Source organism: Mauremys mutica, chromosome 7, assembly GCF_020497125.1.
Source record: "Mauremys mutica isolate MM-2020 ecotype Southern chromosome 7, ASM2049712v1, whole genome shotgun sequence".
NCBI lineage: Eukaryota > Metazoa > Chordata > Testudines > Geoemydidae > Mauremys > Mauremys mutica.
In genome coordinates, this window is record NC_059078.1 from 30,320,858 (window position 1) to 30,342,414 (window position 21,557).

General features: G+C 47.2%; 1 protein-coding gene across 5 annotated transcripts in view; it reads right to left on the reverse strand.

The window, feature by feature from the left end:
- The window catches only part of DNAJC4 (DnaJ heat shock protein family (Hsp40) member C4), an 80,548-nt gene that overhangs the window by 45,115 nt on the left and 13,876 nt on the right, over positions 1–21,557 (reverse strand). For 4 of the 5 annotated variants that reach the window (XM_045022773.1, XM_045022771.1, XM_045022772.1 and 1 more), the window contains 2 exons: positions 11,674–11,812; positions 9,393–9,486 (listed from right to left, as the gene is read on the reverse strand). In XM_045022773.1, coding sequence (XP_044878708.1) covers positions 9,393–9,486; positions 11,674–11,765 — 186 coding nt within the window. In that variant the 5' untranslated portion in view covers positions 11,766–11,812. The remainder of the gene's footprint in view (positions 1–9,392; positions 9,487–11,673; positions 11,813–21,557) is intronic. The other variant, XM_045022774.1, reaches the window with a different exon arrangement.

Genomic DNA, 21,557 nt, shown 5'->3' on the forward strand with positions numbered 1-21,557 from the left:
AAACTTACTATAATAGAAGCTCAAACTATGTATATACCCGAAATAAAAACAAAAAAACCCCAAACCAGGAAGAGGACCGAAAAAAATGCCACCACGGCTCAACAATAGAATAAAAGAGGCATTTAGAGACAAAAGACATCTTTTAAAAATTGGAAGTCAAATCCTACTGAGGAAAACAGAAAAGAACACAAATGCTGGCAAGTCAAGAAGAGCAACTAGCAAGGTAACAGAATTTTCTTCTAAGTATATTAGAAGTAGGCAGCCTGCCAAACAATCAGTGATGCCACCACTGGCTGATCAAGGTGCTAAAGGAGCACTTAAGGAAGATAAGGCCATTGCGGAGAAGCTAAATGAATTCTGTGCATTGGTCTTCACTGCAGAGAATGTGAGGGAAATTCCCACATCTGAGCCCTTCTTTTTAGGTTACAAATCTGAGGACCTGTCCCAGACTGAGGTGTCACTAGAGGAGGTTTTGGAACAAATTGATAAATTAAACAGTAATAAGTCACCAGGACCAGCTGGTATTCACCCAAGAGTTCTGAAGAAACTCAAATATGAAATTGAACTACTAACTGTGGTATGCTACCTATCACTTAAATCAGGCTCTGTACCAGATGACTGGCAGATAGCGAATGTAACACCAATTTTTTAAACAAGGCTCCAGAGGTGATCCGGACAATTACAGGCCAGGGAGCCTAACTTCAGTATCAGACAAACTGATAGAAACTATACTAAAATATAGAATTATCAGAGATATAGATGAACATGGTATGTTGGGGAAGAGTCAACACAGCTTTAATGGAAAATGGAAAATCATATCTCACCAATCTATTAAAATTATTTCAGGGTGACAATAAACTTGTGGACTAGGATGATGCAGTGGATATAGTATACTTGGACTTTCAGAAAGCCTTTTACAAGGTCTCTTACCAAAGGCTTTTAAGCAAAGTAGGCAGTCATGGGATAAGAGGAAAGGTCCTCTCTTGGATCAGTAACTGGTTAAAAGATAGGAAACAAAGGGTAGGAATAAATGGTTAGTTTTCACAATGGAGAGAGGTAGATACCAAGGCTATGAAGGATCTGCACTGGTATCACTGCTGTTCACTTTATTCATAAATTATTTGGAAAAAGGGGTAAACAGTGAGGCAGCAAAGTTTGCAGATGATATAAAACTACTCAAGATAGTTAAGTCCAAAGCAGAGTGTGAAGAGTTACAAAGGGATCTCAGAAAACTGGATGACTGGGCAACAAAATGGCAGATGAAATTCCATTTTGATAAATGAAAAGTAATGAACACTGGAAAAAATAACCCCAATTATACATATTAAACAATGGGGTCTAAATTAGTTACCACTCCAAAAAAGAGATCTGGAAGTCACTGTGGATAGTTTTCTGAAAACATCTGCTGAATGTGAAGCAGAAATAAAAAAAGTTAACAATGTTAGAAACTATTGGGAAAGGGATAGATAATAAAACAGAAAATATCATAATGCCTCTATATAAATCCATGGTAAGTCCACACCCTGAATTCTGCATGCAGTTCTGGTCGCCCTAGCTCAAAAAAGATATAATAGAATTGGAAAAGGTACTGAGAAGGGAAACAAAAATGATTAGGGTATGGGACAGCTTCCATATGAGGAGAGAATAAAAAGACTAGGTCTGTTCAACTTGAAAAAAAGATGACTCAGGTGGGGATATAACAGAGGTCTATAAAATCATGAATGATGTGGAGAAATTGAATAAGGAAGTGTTATTTATCCCTTCCAAAAACCAGGTGTCACCCAATAAAATTAATAGTTAACAGGTTTAAAACAAACAAGAAAGTACTTCTTCACACAACACTCAGTCAGCCCGTGGCACTTGTTGCCAGGGGATGTTGTGAAGGCCAAAAATCTAACTGGGTTCAAAAAGAATTAGGTAAACTCATGGAGAACAGGTCCATCAATGTCTATTAGCCAAGATGGTCAGGAACACAATCACATCCTCTGGGTGTCCCTAAGGCTCTGACTTCCACAAGCTGGAACTGGATGACAGTGGATGGATCACTTGATAAATTCCTCTGAAGCATCAGGCATTGACGACTGTCAGAAGACAGGATACTGGGCTAGATGGACCACTGATCTGACCCAGTATGGCCGTTCTTATGACTCTGAGAGGAAGCCACGAGAGAGTGCTTCTTTTGGGCACCAGACTGGCTGGAATGGTAGGCTTGGAAACTGCCTCCTACTGTTTATTTCTATTGTCTTCAGGGAAATAGGATTTTGTGGACATTCCTTGTAAATATACAGGTTTGCACTACAGAAATAGCTGACTCATAACTTCATAGATAATAAGGCCAGAAGGGACCACTGTGATCATCTAATCTGACCTCCTGTATAGAACAGGAGGCCCTGAATTAATTCCTGGTTGAACCACAGCAGATCTTTTAGAAAGACATCTAATTGCCAGTGATGGAGAATCCACAGCAGCTCTTGGGAAGCTGTTCCAATGGTTAATTACCCTCACTGGCAAAAAACTGAGCCTTATTTTCTGTCTGAATTTGTCTAAGCTTCAGCTTTCAGCCATTAGATTTTGTTGGACCTTTGTCTGCTAGAGTGAAGAACCCTTTATTATCAAACTTCTGTTCCACATGTAGGTACTTATAGACGGATGAAGTTACCCCACAACCATCTCTGTTAAGATAAACAGCTTGAGCTTCTTGAGTCAATCTATACAAGGCATTTTCCATGCTTGTAGCTCTTCTCTGAACTCCCTCCAGTTAATAAACATCCTTCTTGAATTGTGGACACAGGTTTCTAGCAGCGTTTGCACCAGTGCCAAATGTAGAGGTGAGATAACCTCTCTACTCCTATTTGAGATTGTACTGTTTATACATTCAAGGATTGCATTAGCCCTTTTGGACACAGCATCATACTGGGAGTTCATGTTTAACTGATCATAAGCTACAATCCCCACATCTTTTTCAGAGTCACTGCTTCCCAGGATAGAGTCCTGCATCCTGAAAATATGGCCTACGTTCTTTGCTCCTTATTGTATAACTTTACATTGGTCACATTAAAACACATATTCTTTGTTTGCGCCCAGTTTACCAAGCTTTTGCTTAGTAAGAGATCCAGGTTGCTCTATCAGTGACTAGTCCTCTTCAAAATTTACCACTCCCCAATCTCTGAGTCATCTGCCAGTGATGATTTTATGTTTTCTTCTAGGTCATTGATAAATGGTATATAGCATTGGGCCAAGAACTGATTCCTGTGGGACCCCATTAGATTGCACCTGCTCAGAGAGGACTGCCTATTTACAATTACATTTTGAGACCTATCAGTTAGCCATCTTTTAATCCCTTTAATGTGTGCCGTGTTGATTTTGTATCATTCAAGCTTTTTAATCAAAATGTCGTGCCGGACCAAGTCAAATGCCGGACAGAAGTCTATTACATCAGCACTATGACCTTTATCAGTCAAGCTCTTGCATCCGACGAAGTGGGTATTCACGCACAAAAGCTCATGCTCCAAAACGTCTGTTAGTCTATAAGGTACCACAGGATTCTTTGCTGCTTTTACAGATCCAGACTAACACAGCTACCCCTCTGATATTTATCAATCAAATTTGTAATCTCAGCAGGAAAAGACATCAAGTTAGTTTGACAGAATCTATTTTCCCTAACCCACATAAATTGGCATTAATTATATTCCACTTCTTTCATTAAATTGTTAATTGAGTCCTGGATCAGTCACTGCATTATCATAGCGACAAAGAGTCCTGTGGCACCTTATAGACTAAGAGAAGTATTGAAGCATAAGCATGTATCTGACAAAGTGGGTATTCACCCATGAAAGCTTATGCTCCAATACTTCTGTTAGTCTGTAAGGTGCCACAGGACTCTGTCGCTTTTTACAGATCCAGACTAACACAGCTACCCCTCTGATACTTGACTCCATTATCATAAAATCTGCTTCTCCCCCTATCAAGGACACACCAGCAAGGCCCCACATATTGCTGCTTGGGCCAAGAGACAACAGTCCCAAGGGACACAGGGGCGTCGCCCTCATGTGGAGTCCTGAAATCGAGGTTGGGCATCTCTTTCTAAATGATGCTCTAGCTCAAGCAGAGGCTCTGGGTTGCAGGCAGGAATCCCTGGGGGATTCTCTGGCCTTGACCCGATATCTTTTAAGCTGGGGAAGGTTTAAAACAAGTATTTTGCTTCAGAAGTCACCAACACACACCTCCTCTTCCCTAAAAATCAACATACATCCCCAGGCACTGGCAGAGACAGGAACATCTTGGCTTGCTAACATGGAAGCCCCAGGAGGAAACAACAAAGGGATTAGCTGCTGGTCTGGGGAACATCTTCCAGCCACATCAAAGGGCCTGCGTTGCCTCATGGGTTCAAAGGCTGAAAGGGACCATTAGAGCACCTAGCCTGACTTCTGGATAACACAGGCCAGAGAAATTCACCCACTTCCCCGGTACTGAGCCCAGTCACTTATGTATGATGAAAGCCTCTTCCAGACAGGCAGCCCGGCTGGATTTGAAGCCACTAAGAGCTAGAGAATCCACCACTTCCTTTGGCAGCTTGTTCCAGCGGTTAATCACACTCACTGTTAAAAATCTGTGGCTTATTGGAATGTGCCTGGCTTTAGCTCCCAGCCATTGGCTCTCATTCAGCCTTTCTGTGATAGACTAAAGCCGCTTTAGCACCTGGTATGTTCTGCCCATGAAGGCACTTACATACAACATACAGTAATAAGTCACCTCCTGATCTTTCTGAGAAGATTGAGCTCTTGAAATCAGATGATACATGTTACAACGCAAGGGTTTATGCGGTGGTATCTGGCAGGACCAGGCCAAACAGCTCCCACGCCACTGATATTTCTATATAGTAGCATTCTCAGCTCACCTGCTTCTTGTCTGCCACCCGCCCACCATGGTTCGAAAGAGATGTCAAGCTAGATTCCCTTGTTTGTGTGTGAATTGCTACTTTGACAGTCGGCTCTTTGGGCAGAGACTGTCTTTTTGTTCTGTTTGTACAGGGTCTAGTCCATGACTGGGGCTCCTTGACACTATGGTAATACAAGCAAATAATAAATAATAATATCCTGGACATATTTCTGTCTTGTGCTTTAGGTATTTATGGGAGGCACATGGCCTAGGACTCAGAACACCTGGGTTCTATCACCAAATCTCCCACTGACCTTGGGCAAGTCCCTTCTCAGCTCTGTGCCTCAGTTTCCCGTCTGACCCTTTGTCCACTTAGACTGTAAGCCATCTGGGACACAAACTGTTTCTTGCTCTGCACCTGTGCTGCGCCCGGCACAACAAGAGCACCAATCTCAGCTGGAACTGTGCAGTACGCAGCACAATGGGGCTCCCGAGCTTGGTCAGGGTCTGTGCAGTGCCTGGCACAATGGAGGCCCAAATCTCAGCTGGGGCCTGAAATTCCTATGTTAATACACATAGCAACAAATTTGCAAAGCTTTAAATAGTAAATTCAAGATTTTCTAAAGCACAATTTTCTAGGGGACGCCTGTGTACTGATTTTTAACTGGATTCATGCTCTTAAGTCAATTAGCTGGTTTCAAAAATCCCACCCCAGAGGTTCAAGGGAAGGGACAGAACCTGCCTGCTCTCTTATTCGTTTGCATCAAAGTAGCCCCTGGACAATGGGGTGAGATTTTTTAAATCAACTAATTAACTTATGAGCACAAGTGAAAAGTCAGCACCCAGGACGTCCAGTGCAGGACCCCACTGTGCTAGGCACTGTCCAGACACTGAGCAAAGAGACAGACCCTGTCCCACCTTTAAAGGGCCTCAACTTCAGAGTTCCAATTCTCAGCCTTATTTAGAATATCAGGCCTCTTTCAGGTGTCTTAAATTGGGGTGCTGAAAAAAATCACTAGTCAACATCTTAACCTACAACAATTATGAGGACATCAAAATATTGTAAGGTTGTTTCCTGTAGAGCTGCCTCCTCTCCCCTCATCCCAGTGGCTTGGCAAGAGACTGGATGTAATACAAAACTTGGCTGGGTTTGCTTATCTCACATTTGCTCTACTTCGTATATTTGTAACTTTCTATTTTGGGAAAAGTTTTTTTGAGGGGGAAATAAAGCCATAAACAACCAATTAAAGCAGCCCTGATGACAATACACAAGGCACCCAGCTAGAGGCAAAGCAGAGCACATTTCTGTAGGAGCATAACTACATTATTATTATTTCTTAACATCTTCTCCCAGTTATTTCACATTAAACAATCAAGTCTCCTCGTTCTTTTCTAATTAAGATGCCACTCTCCTGGACTTGACATGTAGGCAACTCAGAATTGGCAGCTTATTATTCCCAGCTACTGTGGAGTGGTGCTGTTCAACAGCTGCTGTGTACCACCCCAGAGGTGGCTGCATTTCTAAGGCAACAGGGGTGTAGGGAAGATGGGTTCTATCCCAGTTCTGCTGCTGACTTGATGTGGGACCTTGGGCAAATTCCTTCCCCACTCGATGGCTCAGTTCCTCTCCCCGCCCCCCCCTCCCCCATTTGTATCATTAAATGGCACGTTCTTTGGGGCAGGGACTGTCTCACTTTGTGTCTGCACAGCGCCTGGTAAGACCGGGGCCCAAATCTTGGCTGAGGGTCTGTGCACTATCCAGCACGACGGGGGACCAATTCTGAGCTGGGGATCCATGCAACACCCAGCACTATGGGGGCTCTGATATCAGCTAGGGATCCATGTAGAATCTGGCACACTGGGAGCCCTGATCTCGACTCTGGATCTTTGAAGCACCCAGCACGATTAGGGTCCGGATCTCAGCTGGGGATCCGTGCAGCACCTGGCTCAAGCGGGGCCCCGATCTCAGCTGGGGATCCGTGCAGCACCTGGCTCAAGCAGGGCCCCGATCTCAGCTGGGGATCCGTGCAGTGCCCAGCATAACTGGAGTCCTGATCTCAGCTGGTGATCCGTGCAGCACCTGACATGATGGGTGCCCCAATCTCCACCAGGGGCTACTCTGATAGAAATCAGAGAGCATGCAGGTTCTGGCCCTTCTCTTAAACCCATGGGGTGGGATTTATGAAACCAACTAATTGATTTAGGAGCAGACGTCCCATTACATGCCACCACCCAGGAGCCCCAGTCATGGACCAGGACCCCACTGTTCCAAGCGCTGTACAAACACAGAACAAAGACAGTCCCTGTCCCAGACAGCTTCCACACCATATGCTCAACCATGTTCTACTGGACACCAGCAGGAGTTAAAGGCAAGCACATGCTTAAGTTCTGTATGGGCCTGGGTCCAGAGTTCTTAAAAATGTGCGGGATTGAGACCTAAATCCCTACAAGCAGCAAGCACAGGAAGGATGGCCCGGTGGTTAAGCCGCTGCTTTAGGACTCAGGAGACTTGGGTTCAATTCTTGCTCTGCCACAGACTCCCTGAGTGACCCTGAGCAAGTCACTTAGCTTCTTTTTGCCTTGGCTCCCCGACTGTACAATGGGGATAACAGCACTGCCATGCCTTACAGGGGGCTGTAGGGAGAGAGACATTGGGAGGTGCTCAGATGCTGTGGGGATGAGGGCCAGATAAGCACCATAGACAGAGATACCAAAAAGACTCTCTGTGTATGTCTGCCTTCAGGCTTGAGCCTACACACTCAACCTAATATTCAGCCGAGACACAGCTGCCCCCCCACACAGCCAGCTCTTTGCACACCTGCTGTCAGCGTTGTCTGGACACACAATGCATGCAAGCGGCTGTGATAAGGTTCAGCCAGATTTCCTCCGATGGTGACTAACAACTGGGGCTGAGTGTTCACAAGGTGTGCGTGAGGATGATAGCCAAGGAGGAAATTCCTAGGCCAGCTGGGAGCAGTGGAGCGGGCATCAAATGCTAAAGCCATAGCTGGTGCCCAAGCAGGAGGATATTTTGGAGCAGTGTCTGGGTGCCCTCTAACAGGAAATGTCAGAGGCGCTTTGAGGGGCTTAACAATGAACCAGGTTGACGTCAGAGCAGGGCGGAGGAGAAGAGCCACAAAAATGATTGGAGGACAGGGAAAAAAACGTACAGTGAAAGACTTAAGGCGATTCATGTGTTTAACTTATCAAAAAGATTGAGACTAGACTTGATTACAGCAGAGAGAGGCAGGACAAGAACTAATGGCTGGAAGTTAAAGCCAGACACATTCCAATTAGAAAAGCACAAGTTTCTAACAGGGAGGGTGACGAACCACTGGAACAAAGTTCCATGGGAAGTGGTAGACTCGTGGATTTTTAAGGCCAGAAGGTACCACTGTGATCATCTAATCTGACCTCCTGTATAATACAGGCCTCATAGGATGTCCCAGAATTAACAGCTGCTTGAACTAGAGCAGATGATTTAGAAAAACATCCATCTTGATTTAAACATTCCTAGCAATGAATCCACCACAGTCCTTGGGTAGTTGTTCCAGTGGTTCATTTCCCTTACTGGTAAAAAATTACATCTTAATTCCAGTCTTATTCTGCATCTCTTGATGTCTCTCTCACACACACACGTACGCGCACACGCTGCACCAGATTGGAAAACCCAACTAAAATGTTGCCTCTTCCCTTTGGGAATGCAACACAGGGTCCCCCTCTGAACACTTCCTGCCCAGCAGTGCCCTCTTCAGGGAGGAAGGGGAATGGCAAAATGTATCGAATGCTCAAAGGCATCAGGATGCAAAGAGTTAATGGTAGGAGGAAAGCTTTTTCAAACCTCCTTTTGCTAGGAAGTTCCATGTGATTTCCAAACAGATGGGGGTGTTGACAATTGCCTTGGCTGGGCTGGGATCCTCCCCCAGCTCAGCACAGGCTCCTGCATTCCCGGTACCATTTGCTGCTTGCGTAACACAGGGGCCCCATTAGTACTGGGAGTGGAGGTCACAGAGGGTCAAATATCCCAAGCAGAATTGATCATCATTTATTTGCTCTGGTGGCTGATGGGAACTGGCAGCAGAGACAGCAAGGGCTAGATGAAGGATGGAGAAGCGGGGAAGCCCCATACCCTATTTGTTTAACTGGCCAGGGTCTACCACTACCATGTATTAAACCCACACTCTTCCCAGAGCTGGGAAGAGAACCCAGGAGTTCCGACTTCCAGCCCTGATCTATTGATGAAAAGTGCTAGATAAGGTTTTACCGTCATTCTTCTTATTACTACTCTAACCCACTCTCTTTCAGAGCCAGAACAGAAACTGACTCCCCGCACTCCCCTTGTAGAGCCAGGAACATCACCCAGGGATCCTGACTCCCCGGCCTTAAGCTTAACCACTAAAACAGACGTGCTGTGCCAGGATGCAGTTCCCCAGCCTTTGCCAGCTCTCACACCCTGTTAGCCAGGCCAGGCCCACAATGACAAACACTGGCATAGCAAGAGTCACATCCCGTACCTTCTTTGACTTGGCGAAGAAGGCTTGCTTGATCTCTTCCATGGTGGCGTCTTGTTTGACTCCCAGCAGGTCATAGTAATTGCTGCGGACAGACCTAGGGGGAAGAAGGCACAGGTACGCTCATCTCTCTGAGCCCCCATGGCTGTACCGGTGAGCCAGTTCCAATTCCTTCCTCGTTCAGCCAAAGCAGGGTTTAGGAACTGGGCTACAGACCTGCTACCGGGGCTGGAGTGACAGCTCCGGGGCACAAGGACAGTGGAATGGCAAGTTTCCCTCATCCCCAATATGTCTGTACTGGAGGGACTCTATGGGGAGAAAAGGGAAAGTCAGAGCCCAGGGCTCTCTGCCAGGACTCCCCCAGACCGCTGGTGATGGGGGACACTGGAATGAGATAGTAAAGATTGATGCTCTTGCCCCTTCAGTTGGAGTGCTTCTCCACTCTCCAGAGCCCCACAGGGCTGTTTCTGTTAGGAGGAGAAGTCAATGCTACAAGCCCAGTCTGTTCTGGAGACCTGAGGCTCTGTGTTCTAGTGGACAGAGTACTGGAGTGGGGACTCAGGACACCTGGGTTCTATTCCCTGCTCTGCCCCGGGCCTGCTGGGTAACCTTGGGCAGGTCCCTTCCACTCTCTGTGCCTGTTTCCTCATCTGTAAAACGGGGATGATGCTACTGATCTCCTTTGCAAAGTACTTTGAGATGAACAGATGAAAAGTGTTAGATAAGGGCTAGGGATTTATTATTATTATAATTGATACAATCTGGCAAAGAAAGGGCACAAAGTCCTGTTTACCTGAATATAGCAGACACAACAGAAAACTGGCTCCTTGCTGCAAAATCCCCATGTCTGCCCCTCCCGTGGGCTCTGTGCCCAAGAAGCTCTGTCTCTCTGCTCCCTCTCAGGGTCCCATTCAAGACTGTTTCCCCTGGCTACCTGTCTCTGACACACAAAGCCTGCAACTGATCTCCTAGTGTCTGCGTTTGCAACCCAGGAACCCCTTCAGCCTACAGGGCTGAGCTCTGGCCTGCCAACAATATTAGGAAACCTACGGGAATTAGACACCCAACATCCATGAATTTTCAGGAGTACATAAACCCTAGCCTAAATATGCACACCTCTATCTCAAACCATCCCTGGCTATGTCCCACGCTGCTGTGGTTCTCAGTACATCTGCCATCTTCACACCATCGCTACCCAGGGCACAGCAGTGGGAGAGGGCATGGCCTGTCTTCTGGCAGAAAGTGCCAGGGCTATTTGTTGCTAGGTTACCTGACAGGGCCATGGCTACTGTGTGAAGCATTTACAGATGGAGCTGATATTGGGTGAAGAAAGAAATACAGCTCTGCAATTTCCGAAGTGATAGGTATTGAGCAAGGTCATTCCGAGGGAGCGGGGGAACTAACTGGGTTGTGCTACTTGAAAGAGAGAGAGAGTGTGTGTGTGTGTGTCCTGGTTCTTCTTGAGCTGCAGCAGATTCATTAATAACTCAGTCGTCAGGGCCTCTGTGTGTATGTGTGTAAGCAAATGCGTTCATGTGTCAGTGTGTGTAAACAAGTGCGTGGGTCAGAATACGCAAATGCAAGCAAACATGTGAGTAAGCGAGCCAATGCATGTGTGAATATTTGTGAGAGAACACACATGTAAGTGAATGAGTGTGTGTCTGAGCAAGCGAATGCATGTGTGGGTGTGTACAGAAGCAAGTGCATGTAAGAGTAAGAGACTGTGAACAAGTGAGTGAATGTGTAAGAGTGTGAGCAAGCGAGTGCATGGCTAAGAGAATGAATCTGTTGGTCCTCCTTGAAGGAGAGATTTATTAGTAACAGTAACAGTGTGCATGTGCAAGAGAGCAAGTGTGTGCACACACAATCAAGAGATTCATTAGTAATACGCTGGACCAAGCATGTGTGCGTGTGTGTCTAACATTTCCCAGCTGTGTATATCTCATCTCCATAAACTTGCAGACGTAAGCCCCTTTCCGTTGTTACTTGCACAGGCCCGGAAGGGGGATGAAACACTGATGTTTTTACTGTCTTCTCCCATTGCCCTTTTGTTTGTGATATAAATCTTGTTAATTTGGCTGGAGTCTTTGCAAGCCAATCAGGTTTTAGTTAAACAGGTGCAGCCCTTGGGAAGGACTTGCTTATGTTATGCTGTGTGTTGCTTTACTCTCATCTCTCCACCAAAAGCAGAGTAAGAAGGCATAACCTAAAAAAGAGATACTGAAAGACAGACACAGTAGGAGATGGTGCCCTGGTGCCCCAACACCACATTTCATCTACTCACCAGTTTGAGAGTGTGGTAGAAAATGCCCGTCGTGTGGCACTTCTGCACCAAAAGCAGCACTGGCAGACTAAGTGGGGGATGGACAGAGGCATTTTCAGAGCCAGGGAACAGCATGCAGAGAGCTGGAGGTGATTCAGATCTGCAAGGGTGGGGAGAAAGAGACGGATGTTGCAAAAGCATATGGAAACAACTGGTGAAGTGCTGGCTCTTTGAAACGAGCCACTGGTCATTTACCAGCCTAGGATAAACTTCCAAGAGGGCAAATAAGAGGTCATGCACCAACTAAGCCCTGCTTAGCTGGGTCCCAACTCTCCATACACTTATGCACATGCTGGATCTACATGTGGCAGTAAACTTATGCACTTGTGTAAGTTAATGCATGATCAGGGCCCTGGCGTCAGGGGCTTTGTGCTAGCTCTCTGCCTTCATTTCACAATGTGCATTAGCCCTGGCTATGGTCCCTGGTCACACTACATCTCCCACAATGCACCATGGTTTCCCTTCTTGCTGAGCGGCTGCAGCGCCTCATGGCAGTTATATTTCAGGTGCTTCATGTTCCCATTCCCTATGGGCTGGGCTTCCTGGTCAGACTATGTATCCCAGGATGCACTGTGGTCTCTCCTCCTGGAAAGACACCATGGGAGTCCCTGGTCAGGTGCATCATGGGAGATGTACTCTGACCAAGGACCCTAGCCCATAGAGGAGAATGGGGACATGATGCACCTGAAGCATAAGCATCTCCAAGTGTAAATATGTTGGCTTTTGGGCAGCTGGTATTTTGATAGGAGGCAGATGCTTTTCAGGAAACATTTTAATAAAGCCCCCAATTTTCTATCAAAAAAAAGTAAAACTTTCCATGTCACCTTCTATTTATTACTGCACCAGCCCCCCACCCCCACCCCACCAAGATCAGGAGCTGCCATCACCACAAAGGGCTTCCTGACCACACAGGCACAGAGAGAGAGGTAGTCCCTGCCCTGAAGAGCTCACAGTCCGACTAGGCGAAAAAAAGGGTTATTCCCCCCCATTTTACAGATGGGAAAACTGAGGTAGTAACTTGCCCAAGGTCATGCACAGAGTCTGTGGCAGAGCTGGCAACTGAACCCAAGTCTCCTGCACCCCCACCCAATGTTTTAAATACAGAATGGAAGGGGGTCTTGTGGACAGACAACACTGGGGGCCTTGCTCAAGCAAAACTCCCACTGATGTCAAGCAGGGATTTTTACCCAATTGCAGCATCAGGCATACAGCCGCGCATTGCCCTCAACACGCCCCTAGAAATTGCAGCTCTGCATTAAGCCAACGACTCAAATCTAATCTCATGCTTCAGGGCTTCAGCTGGTCACCTGCAGGGGTTAATTTTATCCCCGAAGTCCATCTGTCTTCTGGGTTGGTATGTTTGTCTTCTGCTGAAGCATCAGGGACAGGCCGCAGCTGGAGCTGGGATCCTTACTGGGATGGACCAACGCTCTGAGGTGGTTCAGGGAATCCTTTGCCTCAGATGCCTGGCTGGTGTATTTTAATCCCATGCTCAGGGTCCAACTGATTGCCAGATCTGGGGAAAATTCCTAACCTGACCCCACATCAGATTGGAAGGGACGTTGGGAGGTTTTCACCTTCCTCTGCAGCATGGGACGCAGGTTGCCTGCTGGGGACATATCTCATCTCATCAAGTCCCTACCACAGCAGGGGCCTCAGGCAACGGGGACCCTCAGTCTCTGCCTGGGGCACACAATAGTTTAGTCCATTGAGGACTGAAATGCTTTGCTCTTTTAAAGTCATTGGGCTCAATATAGGGGTAACTGGATGAAATTTAATGGCCTGTACTACACAGGAGGTCAGACTACATGATCCCTTCTGACCTTGAACTCTATGGAATCTATGAACCCCAGCTGCCCCTCCTGACTAAACTGGGGAAAAGATGCCTACAATCATCAACAACAAATAACAATAGATGGGAACTTTCATCACGGAACCCAGAGCCCACATGCATCCCCAAGGGAACAGCCTTGCTTCCCGTCAGCACAGGAGCCAAGCAGAAGGAGGCTGGGAAACATGTCATTCACCGGACAAGCCACTCTTGCTTGCCAAACTGGTGCACAGCCCAGGCGCTGATGCTTGGGCTGCATCCAAACACCTGCCTTCATAGTGTCTCCAACACTGAGCGGTTCAAAGATAATGAGCCAGGCTCCAAAAATCACAAGATTGACTTCACAATCATGACAGTGTTTAAAAAAATTGCATTCTGGTTTCTGAGCCTTTGGGGTGCACACTTTTGGGTGCTGCACAGTTCACAGGGGCCTGGGAGGCGGGACTCCAGGGGTCTATTCCCAGCTCTGGGGCGGGAGTGAGGTCTAATGAATTAGAGTGGAGGTCTGTGAATTAGGACACCTGAGTCCTATTCCCAGCTCAGTGATCTTGTGAAAGTCATTTCCATTCTCTGTAAGCTGGATCTCTGCCCCCTTGCTGGGCTATGGATCCTATCCAACCTCTATCTCCAGGACAGAGCCCAGAACAGGATATCAGCTAGGGATTTTCCCAGCAGATAAGGATTTGGGTGAAGGAGGTAGGGAGAGTGGCAGCTCCCCTCTGTGTGAGGGGGTCTCCCCCATGCTCCCTAGCTTTAACCCTGAAAAGCTCACAGCTGATTTCACTGCAGCTCAATGTTGGAGGGACATGAAATTTGCCAAAGATAAGACAAGATCATGGGGATGGAAGCAGAGGTGCACGCTGTGGGATGCCAGAGCCTGCATGCCCTGACAGAGATAATAGCACTGAGCTAATGTATGAGTGTGCAGAGCAGGGGGAAATGGGGGTGTGGAGAGTGTGCAGGGGGATCAGTGTTCAGAGCATGGGGAGAGTGGGGCGGTGAGGCTCTTGTTAAGGAGACTCTGCCGACCAGAACAAACAGGCAGGCATTTACGTCATAAGCGGCCAAGAATAACACGACGGTCGCATTCCAGACCCTCGTGCGGCAGCTGCTGGAAGGATGGGGTGGGGGGCAGCTTGTGCCATTCTGCCAACCCCTCCACATGTGCTGATGACCCTGCCCAGCAGTGACCCCTCTCCCTCTCACAGGCAAATTTCCTGTGAACCCAGCTTGGCATGGACCTGAGAGCCAAGGGAAGGACTGCCGTGCAGGACTGCCGTGCAGGATGGAGAGTCAGGACTCCTGGCTTCTATCCCCAGCTCTGGGACGGGACTGGGGTCTACTGCTTAGGGCAGGGGGGCTGGGAGTCAGGTCAAGGTGGGGGGGTTGGGAGAGGTGGCTGTGCAGCATCTGGTACAATAGGGGCTCTAATTTCAGTGGGGGCCTACTATAAATAATAAGACCAAATTATAAATAGTAAGACAGTGAAAACCTCAGACTACGATTTGGGCAGCAATGTAGTGCAGTGAATTACACCCTATGGAATCCTGCTTTCTTGGTTCTTTGAAAGGCTGCAAGCACAGCTCTCCACCCCACCCCCCACTAGGCTGTTCAACAAAACAGCGGCCCGGCCACCCAGCGTTAAATAAAAACCCCTGTTAATCACCCGAGCAAGCAGCAGATGAAGGAGAATTGTGAAACGCTTCAAATGAGGGAGTTGGGCTTTGTGAAATGAGGGATCAGCAGCTTTCCTGGGCTCAAACATTTTGAGTGCTGCTGTGCACGTGTTAACCCTGCACTGACTGCAGGGCTGGAAAGCAGGTCTGCTAGTCGGAGACTCCAAGAGCTTATAAGTTTATAAGTATTTATGTGGGGAACAGAAACTGGATGAAGGACTCTTCAGTCTAGCAGCCAAAGGTCTAAGAAGATCCAAGGGCTGGAAGTTGAAGATAAACAAATTCTTCAGGGCACAAATTTTTAAAGTGAGGGTCATTAACTATTGGAACAACTTCCCAAGGGCTGTGGTGGATTCTCCATCACTGGCAATTTTCCATTCAAAACTGGATGTTTTTCTGTAAGATCTGCTCTAGTTCCAACAGGAATTAATTCAGGGCTGGCCTATGGCCTGTGTTATACAGAAGGTCAGACTAGCTGGTCAGTGGTCCCTTCTAGCCTTATGATCTGAGAATCTATGGCTTTTGTGAGCTCTGGGGAACCCAGTTTGCTTACAAGACACAACCTTGTGAGAAGTCAACATAGATGATTGTCTGCTTCACACCTAGCCAGGTCTCACCTCCAGAACCTCCCACTGCAGCCTTTAGGCAAGGGACTGGACTGACCCTTGCAGCAGACTCTAGCCTGGACTGTAATCATGTCCCACCATACACTTTGGGTGAAATTTACCCTTGTGCAAAGGTCCAGTGTGTGGCCTATGCACCGCAAAATCCCTCTCTATAGAACTTAAATCAGTGGTTCTCAAACTTTTGTCCTGGTGACCCCTTTCACACAGCAAGCTTCTGAGTGTGACCCCCCTTATAAATTAAAAACACTTTTTAATATATTTAACACCATTATAAATGCTGGAGGCAAAGCAGGGTTTGGGGTGGAGGCTGACAGCTCGCACTTCCCCATGTAATAACCTTGTGACCCCCTGAGGGGTCCCGACCCCCAGTTTGTGAACCTCTGACTTAAATGGTGTAGTCACTGGGCTAGGGAAGGATCTTATTGTTAAGGAGCTGGACAAGAACTCAGGAGGTCTGGGTTCAATTCCCAGCTCTGTCACAGATCCCCAGTGTCACTTTGGCTGGGCCTCAGTTTCTCCATCTCTAAAATGAGGAAAAAACTGCACAGAACTTGGATTTGGCTGTAACATGATAACTTCTGAAGGCCACATCAGAGCAATACCTAAATTTCATGGAATGTTCTAGGCATCAATGACCAGAAGCCTATGGATTTTGATGACAATCAGAAAACCAGACAGGGGGACACCCAGAGGCCCTGTCGTCTGTTGAGCAGACCCAGCAGCTTCCACCAGAGCTGTAATTGCACCTCAGCTGTGCCCATCTTCCCAATTACATTTAAAATATTGACAGTCTGGATGACTTATCTCCCAGAGAGAAAGAAAATAAATAATCCTGGAGAGGAAAAGGTGGGGCACGCAGAGAATGGGGGACCCTGTTATGGGGACAGTGGGGAATGGGGGCACACAGACTCCTTGGAAGAGGGAAAGGGGGCACAGAGAGCCCCTGGCATGAGGGAAAGGGTGGAGGGAGTTGCGGGGAGCCCCTGAAATAGAGGGGGATGAGAAGGTGGCACCCAGGTAGCTTGGGAGCTGCAAATAGAGGAAGGCGAGGAGCCCCTGATGTGTGCAATCAGCTCGGCCGACAGACGCAACAAAGTGAGCGACCTTCTGTCAATTCTTCCTTTGCCTGTTTAGACAGTAAGCTCTACAGGGCAGGGACTGTCTCCTACTCTGTGCAGCGCCCAGCATGATAGGGGCCTCGATCTGCCAGTGGGTCTGTGCAGTGCTTGCCATGACGTGGGCCCCCAACACTGGCCAGTGCCCAACACACAACAGGAGACCCTGATCCTGGCCGGGAGCCTGCACCGCACCTGACACAACATGATCCCAGTGGTGGGACCTGTGCAGCATGACCGTAATAACAATAATTTGATTTTCAATTTGCATCCCCATCAAACAGTTAAATTCATCGCCATGGCAACTGAGCCAGGACCCTTTCTCATCATATATCCAACTCTGAAAAGGAATCAAAGCTTTCCTGCCTTTTTTTATAATGATTTCCCGTTCTGAAAGCAAGCCAGCTAGCTGTAACCGCTTCTTGGGTGGACAGAAAATTAGCACGGCATAATACAAACTTATCTGCCTGGCTTGTTGTGGCAGATGTATTTCTAAACCAAACAAACACAGAGTCTCCAACTAGCAGCATGGATTGTACAGTCTGAGACCCGTCTGTCAAGGAGGTTATGAATGGTGTCTTTTTTTTTTTGCCATTACAGATAAAAGCAGAGCTGCCATCTGTTTGACTTTCCAAAGCTCCTTAGAGTTGCTCAGGCTCTTTCCACCCTCACCCCCACTCCGTCACAAGTCTGAGGCAGCCCCAATAGCCGGAATTTCATAGTTCTCGGTTTTGTGAAGTTAAAAATAACCTCAGTGAGAAGTGGAACACTGGCAGCTCAGGAAAGAAAAGACGGGAATTTAGACAGGATATCGGAAAGTGACAGCACCGGGAAACAGCTGTGGTTCGCCAGCACAGCATAGATCTCGTGGATGTTTCCCTTTCGTCCTCACCTGCTTCCTTTGTACTAGGGAGAAGGGGACCTGCCAAGGACATGGGATGCTTCAAAATGATATTCGGCATTAACCCTGGGAGCGGGAAGGGGATAATGCAAGCAGCTATGGTACTGGAAGATTGGGACTCAAACAGTAATCACGTTTGCTCACTATATATAATGCTCAAACCTAGACACACTGCTGCTCTGGCTGGGTTCTGAGACACAAAACACAATGAGCACCACTAGAGGGTTCACAAGCTATTTAAAGGGATTCTTGTACGTAACACTGCCGTGCCAGACATAACGCCTGATCACTCGTTCCATCTAGGATGATGGGTTCTGAACCTTGGCTGTCCATAAACCAGTCAGATTAGATCTCCTGTGAATGCCAGTCAAAACAGATCTCCAGCAAACAACCCCTCATCCCCTTGGCGTTTTTGCAGGACTCCGCACTAGGGGATGACGCCTAGACCTGGTGCTATCCCTATGCATAGGTGAATTTTTCACACCCATCCCCCACAAGCCCCTTCCTGTAACAAGCAAAGCTCAGAGATGGAGGATATTTGGGGCCGGTCCTGTGCCTTGGGGAACAAATCTCAAACTGTTGAATTACATTTCATATATGAGACATATGATTGCGAGAACACAGTCTTCTTTGGTCAGGCAGGAGGGAAGAGAGGAAGGTTGAACTTGGGTTGGGACTCAGAACACTGGGTTATTCTCAGCTCTGGCAGTGCTCAGTAACCTTGGGCAAGTCACTTCTCCGCTCTGTGCCTCAGTTTCCCCCCACACCTTTTGTCTATTTAGATTATATATTCTCTGTAACAGTGCAGCACTCGGCATAATGGGGGGCCCCGACCTTCACCTGGGGGAGCGGTCTGTGCAGTGCCTGGCCTAAGGCTCCCCCCTCAAACTCCATCTTCTTTCAGAAGAACTGAAAGAACATTCTGCAAGGGACAGGCAGACAATAGGACAGTGTGCTGCATTCCCAGATGTCACTCTAAGACTGGATAGGCTTCTGAAGTTGACGGGCAAGGTTCCACTGGCAATGGTTCATATAGGCACTAATGACACTGTGTCACAGGGTATCTTGCATATAGCAGATGACTTCAGAGAACTCAGAAGTGTGGTGAAGAAAAAGAAAATTCAAGCTATCTTCTGACAGAACAAGGAGTAATGGTCTCAAGTTGCAGTGGGGGAGGTTTAGGTTGGATATTAGGAAAAACTTTTTCACTAGGAGGATGGTGAAGCACTGGAATGGGTTACCTAGGGAGGTGGTGGAATCTCCTTCCTTAGAGGTTTTTAAGGCCTGGCTTGAGAACGCTCTGGCTGGGATGATTTAGTTGGGAATTGGTCCTGCTTTGAGTAGGGCATTGGACTAGATGACCTCCTGAGGTCCCTTCCAACCCTGATATTCTATGATTCTATGATTCTCCGAGATCCTTCCTTCCCATGAGCGAAGGAAGGCAGAAGATTCAGGAAGTGAACCACTGGCTAGGTAAGTGGTGGAGGGTTTTGGTTTTGTGGAACATTGGTCAAACTTTTATGGGAGAGAAGCTGTATAGTCTGGATGGCCTCCACCTCAGTAGGAGGAGAACCAATCTCTTCGAGGACAGGCTGGCTTGAGCAGTCACCACGGGTTAAACTAATAACAAAACGGGAGGGTAAAAAGAGGGAAGATATAAGCACCCAGCACAAAATCAAGATGTTGGAAACAAAATAAATAAAGGAACCAAAGGACATGGAAAAGAAATTTTTGAATTGCCTATATACCGATGCTAGGAGCCTGGGTAACAAACGAGGAATTGGAATGGCTCATTTATGGGCATAAATTCGATCTAGTTGCTATTACTGAAAGCTGATGGGATGATTCACATAATTGGAATGTTAAAATCATTGGTTATAACCTATTTAGGAAGGATCGAGTGGGCAGAAGGGGAGGAGGAGTGGTACTCTATGTCACAAATGGCATTACCTGTTTCCAAGTCATTGAAAATGTGTAAGAAAATTATTTTGAATGCTTATGGATCAATGTCCTAACAGATAAAGTACAAGATGGATATTGGTCAGTGTCTGCTACAGACCACCAAATCATACTAAGGAACAGGATGACTGCCTCATTACACACCAATCTACAATGTGTAAGGCAAAAACTTGCATGATCATGGGGGACTTCAGTTTGAGTGACACAAACTGAAGGTCTCATGCTACCAGTACTAAAACATCCTCAGTACTTCTAAACATTATAGAGGAAAATTTCCTAACATAAAAAGTGTTGCAGCCAACATGAGGGAACTCTTATTAGACCTTGTCCTAACAAATAAAGAAGAACTGATCACAGAAATAAAAATGAATGGTACAAGCTTAGGTACATTTATAATGTGCAGGCATAATAAATATATATATGTGGTGCTTTAACAAAGCCAATTTCACAAAGCTGAAAACAATTATGAGCCAAAACATCTGGGTAGATGCAGTGACATGTCCCTGCTGCTCCTAGGCAGAGGCGCGGCTAGGCGGCTCTGCATGCTGCTCCCACTCCGCCCCAAGCGCTGGCTCCGCAGCTCCCATCAGTCAGGGGTCTCCATGCAGTGCCTGACAAATCAGGGACCCTGATCTCAGGTGGGACCCTTAGATGCTACTCGAATACCCATAATAACTAATAGACTGCATATCATGGTGATCCTTCTAATTGCTCTGCAGGCTGTCTCCCTTTCTCCCACCATTTGTCTGACTTCGCTTCTTTGCAGTGCCAGCTCTTAAGAACAGAAACAATAGCCTGCACTTTGCACACTCCTTTACACTATGCTCTAGATCTGCTCTAGTCCAAACAGGAATTAATCCTATGGGCTGTATTAGACAGGAGGTCAAACTAGATGATCACAGTGGGCCCTTCTGGCCTTGGAATCGATGGGTACATCTACACTGGAATAAAAGACCTAGGGCGCTGGCCATGGCTGGCCCAAGTCAGCTGACTTGGGCTTGTGGGCTAAAAACTGCTGTGTAGGCATTCAGGTTTGGCTGAAGCCTGGGCTCTTGGACCCTCCCCCTCGCACGGTCCCAGAGCTCAGGCTCCAGCATGAATCCGAACATCAACACAGCAATTTTACAGCCTCGTAGCCTGAGCTTTGCAAGTCCAAGTCCGCTGACCCAGGCCAGCTGCTGGTGTTTAATTGCTGTGTAGATGTGTCCAATGAAATCAGAGCAAGAAAAGCTCCCGGTCCAAGTGGGTAGTGATTTACACCCTGCTTTGCCCTGCTGTAAATAACTTCACGGAGTATATGTGAATCCCCCTGGAAAACACAAAGTGCCTTTCATGTGATAACCATCCCTTGTCCCCTTCCATCGGGCACCACTGAACCTGCCTCTTGCTGCATGGCTGGCAGGACACCTGCACTTGGCATTTGTTTCCAGACGTGTTTGCTGAAGCGCTGAGCCTGCGATCCAGCCCTTGGGTAAATGTCGGGGGGAGAGGGGGGAAGAGTCACTACCCTTTTCGCCTACTCGACAGCCTGACGTGTTTATTTGTGCAGTTAGCAAAAACACCATCTGGCTGGTTACAGCACAGAGATCACTAAATCATTCTGCACCATTAGCCGTGTCAAAAACAAACAGAGGGAAGATGCCAGGCACGGAGTTTCCAAAGGGCAGGTACTTGTGACTTTAAGACGTCACAGTCCACTCATGTAAAGAGCCTGATGACTGCTATTGGACCTATTGG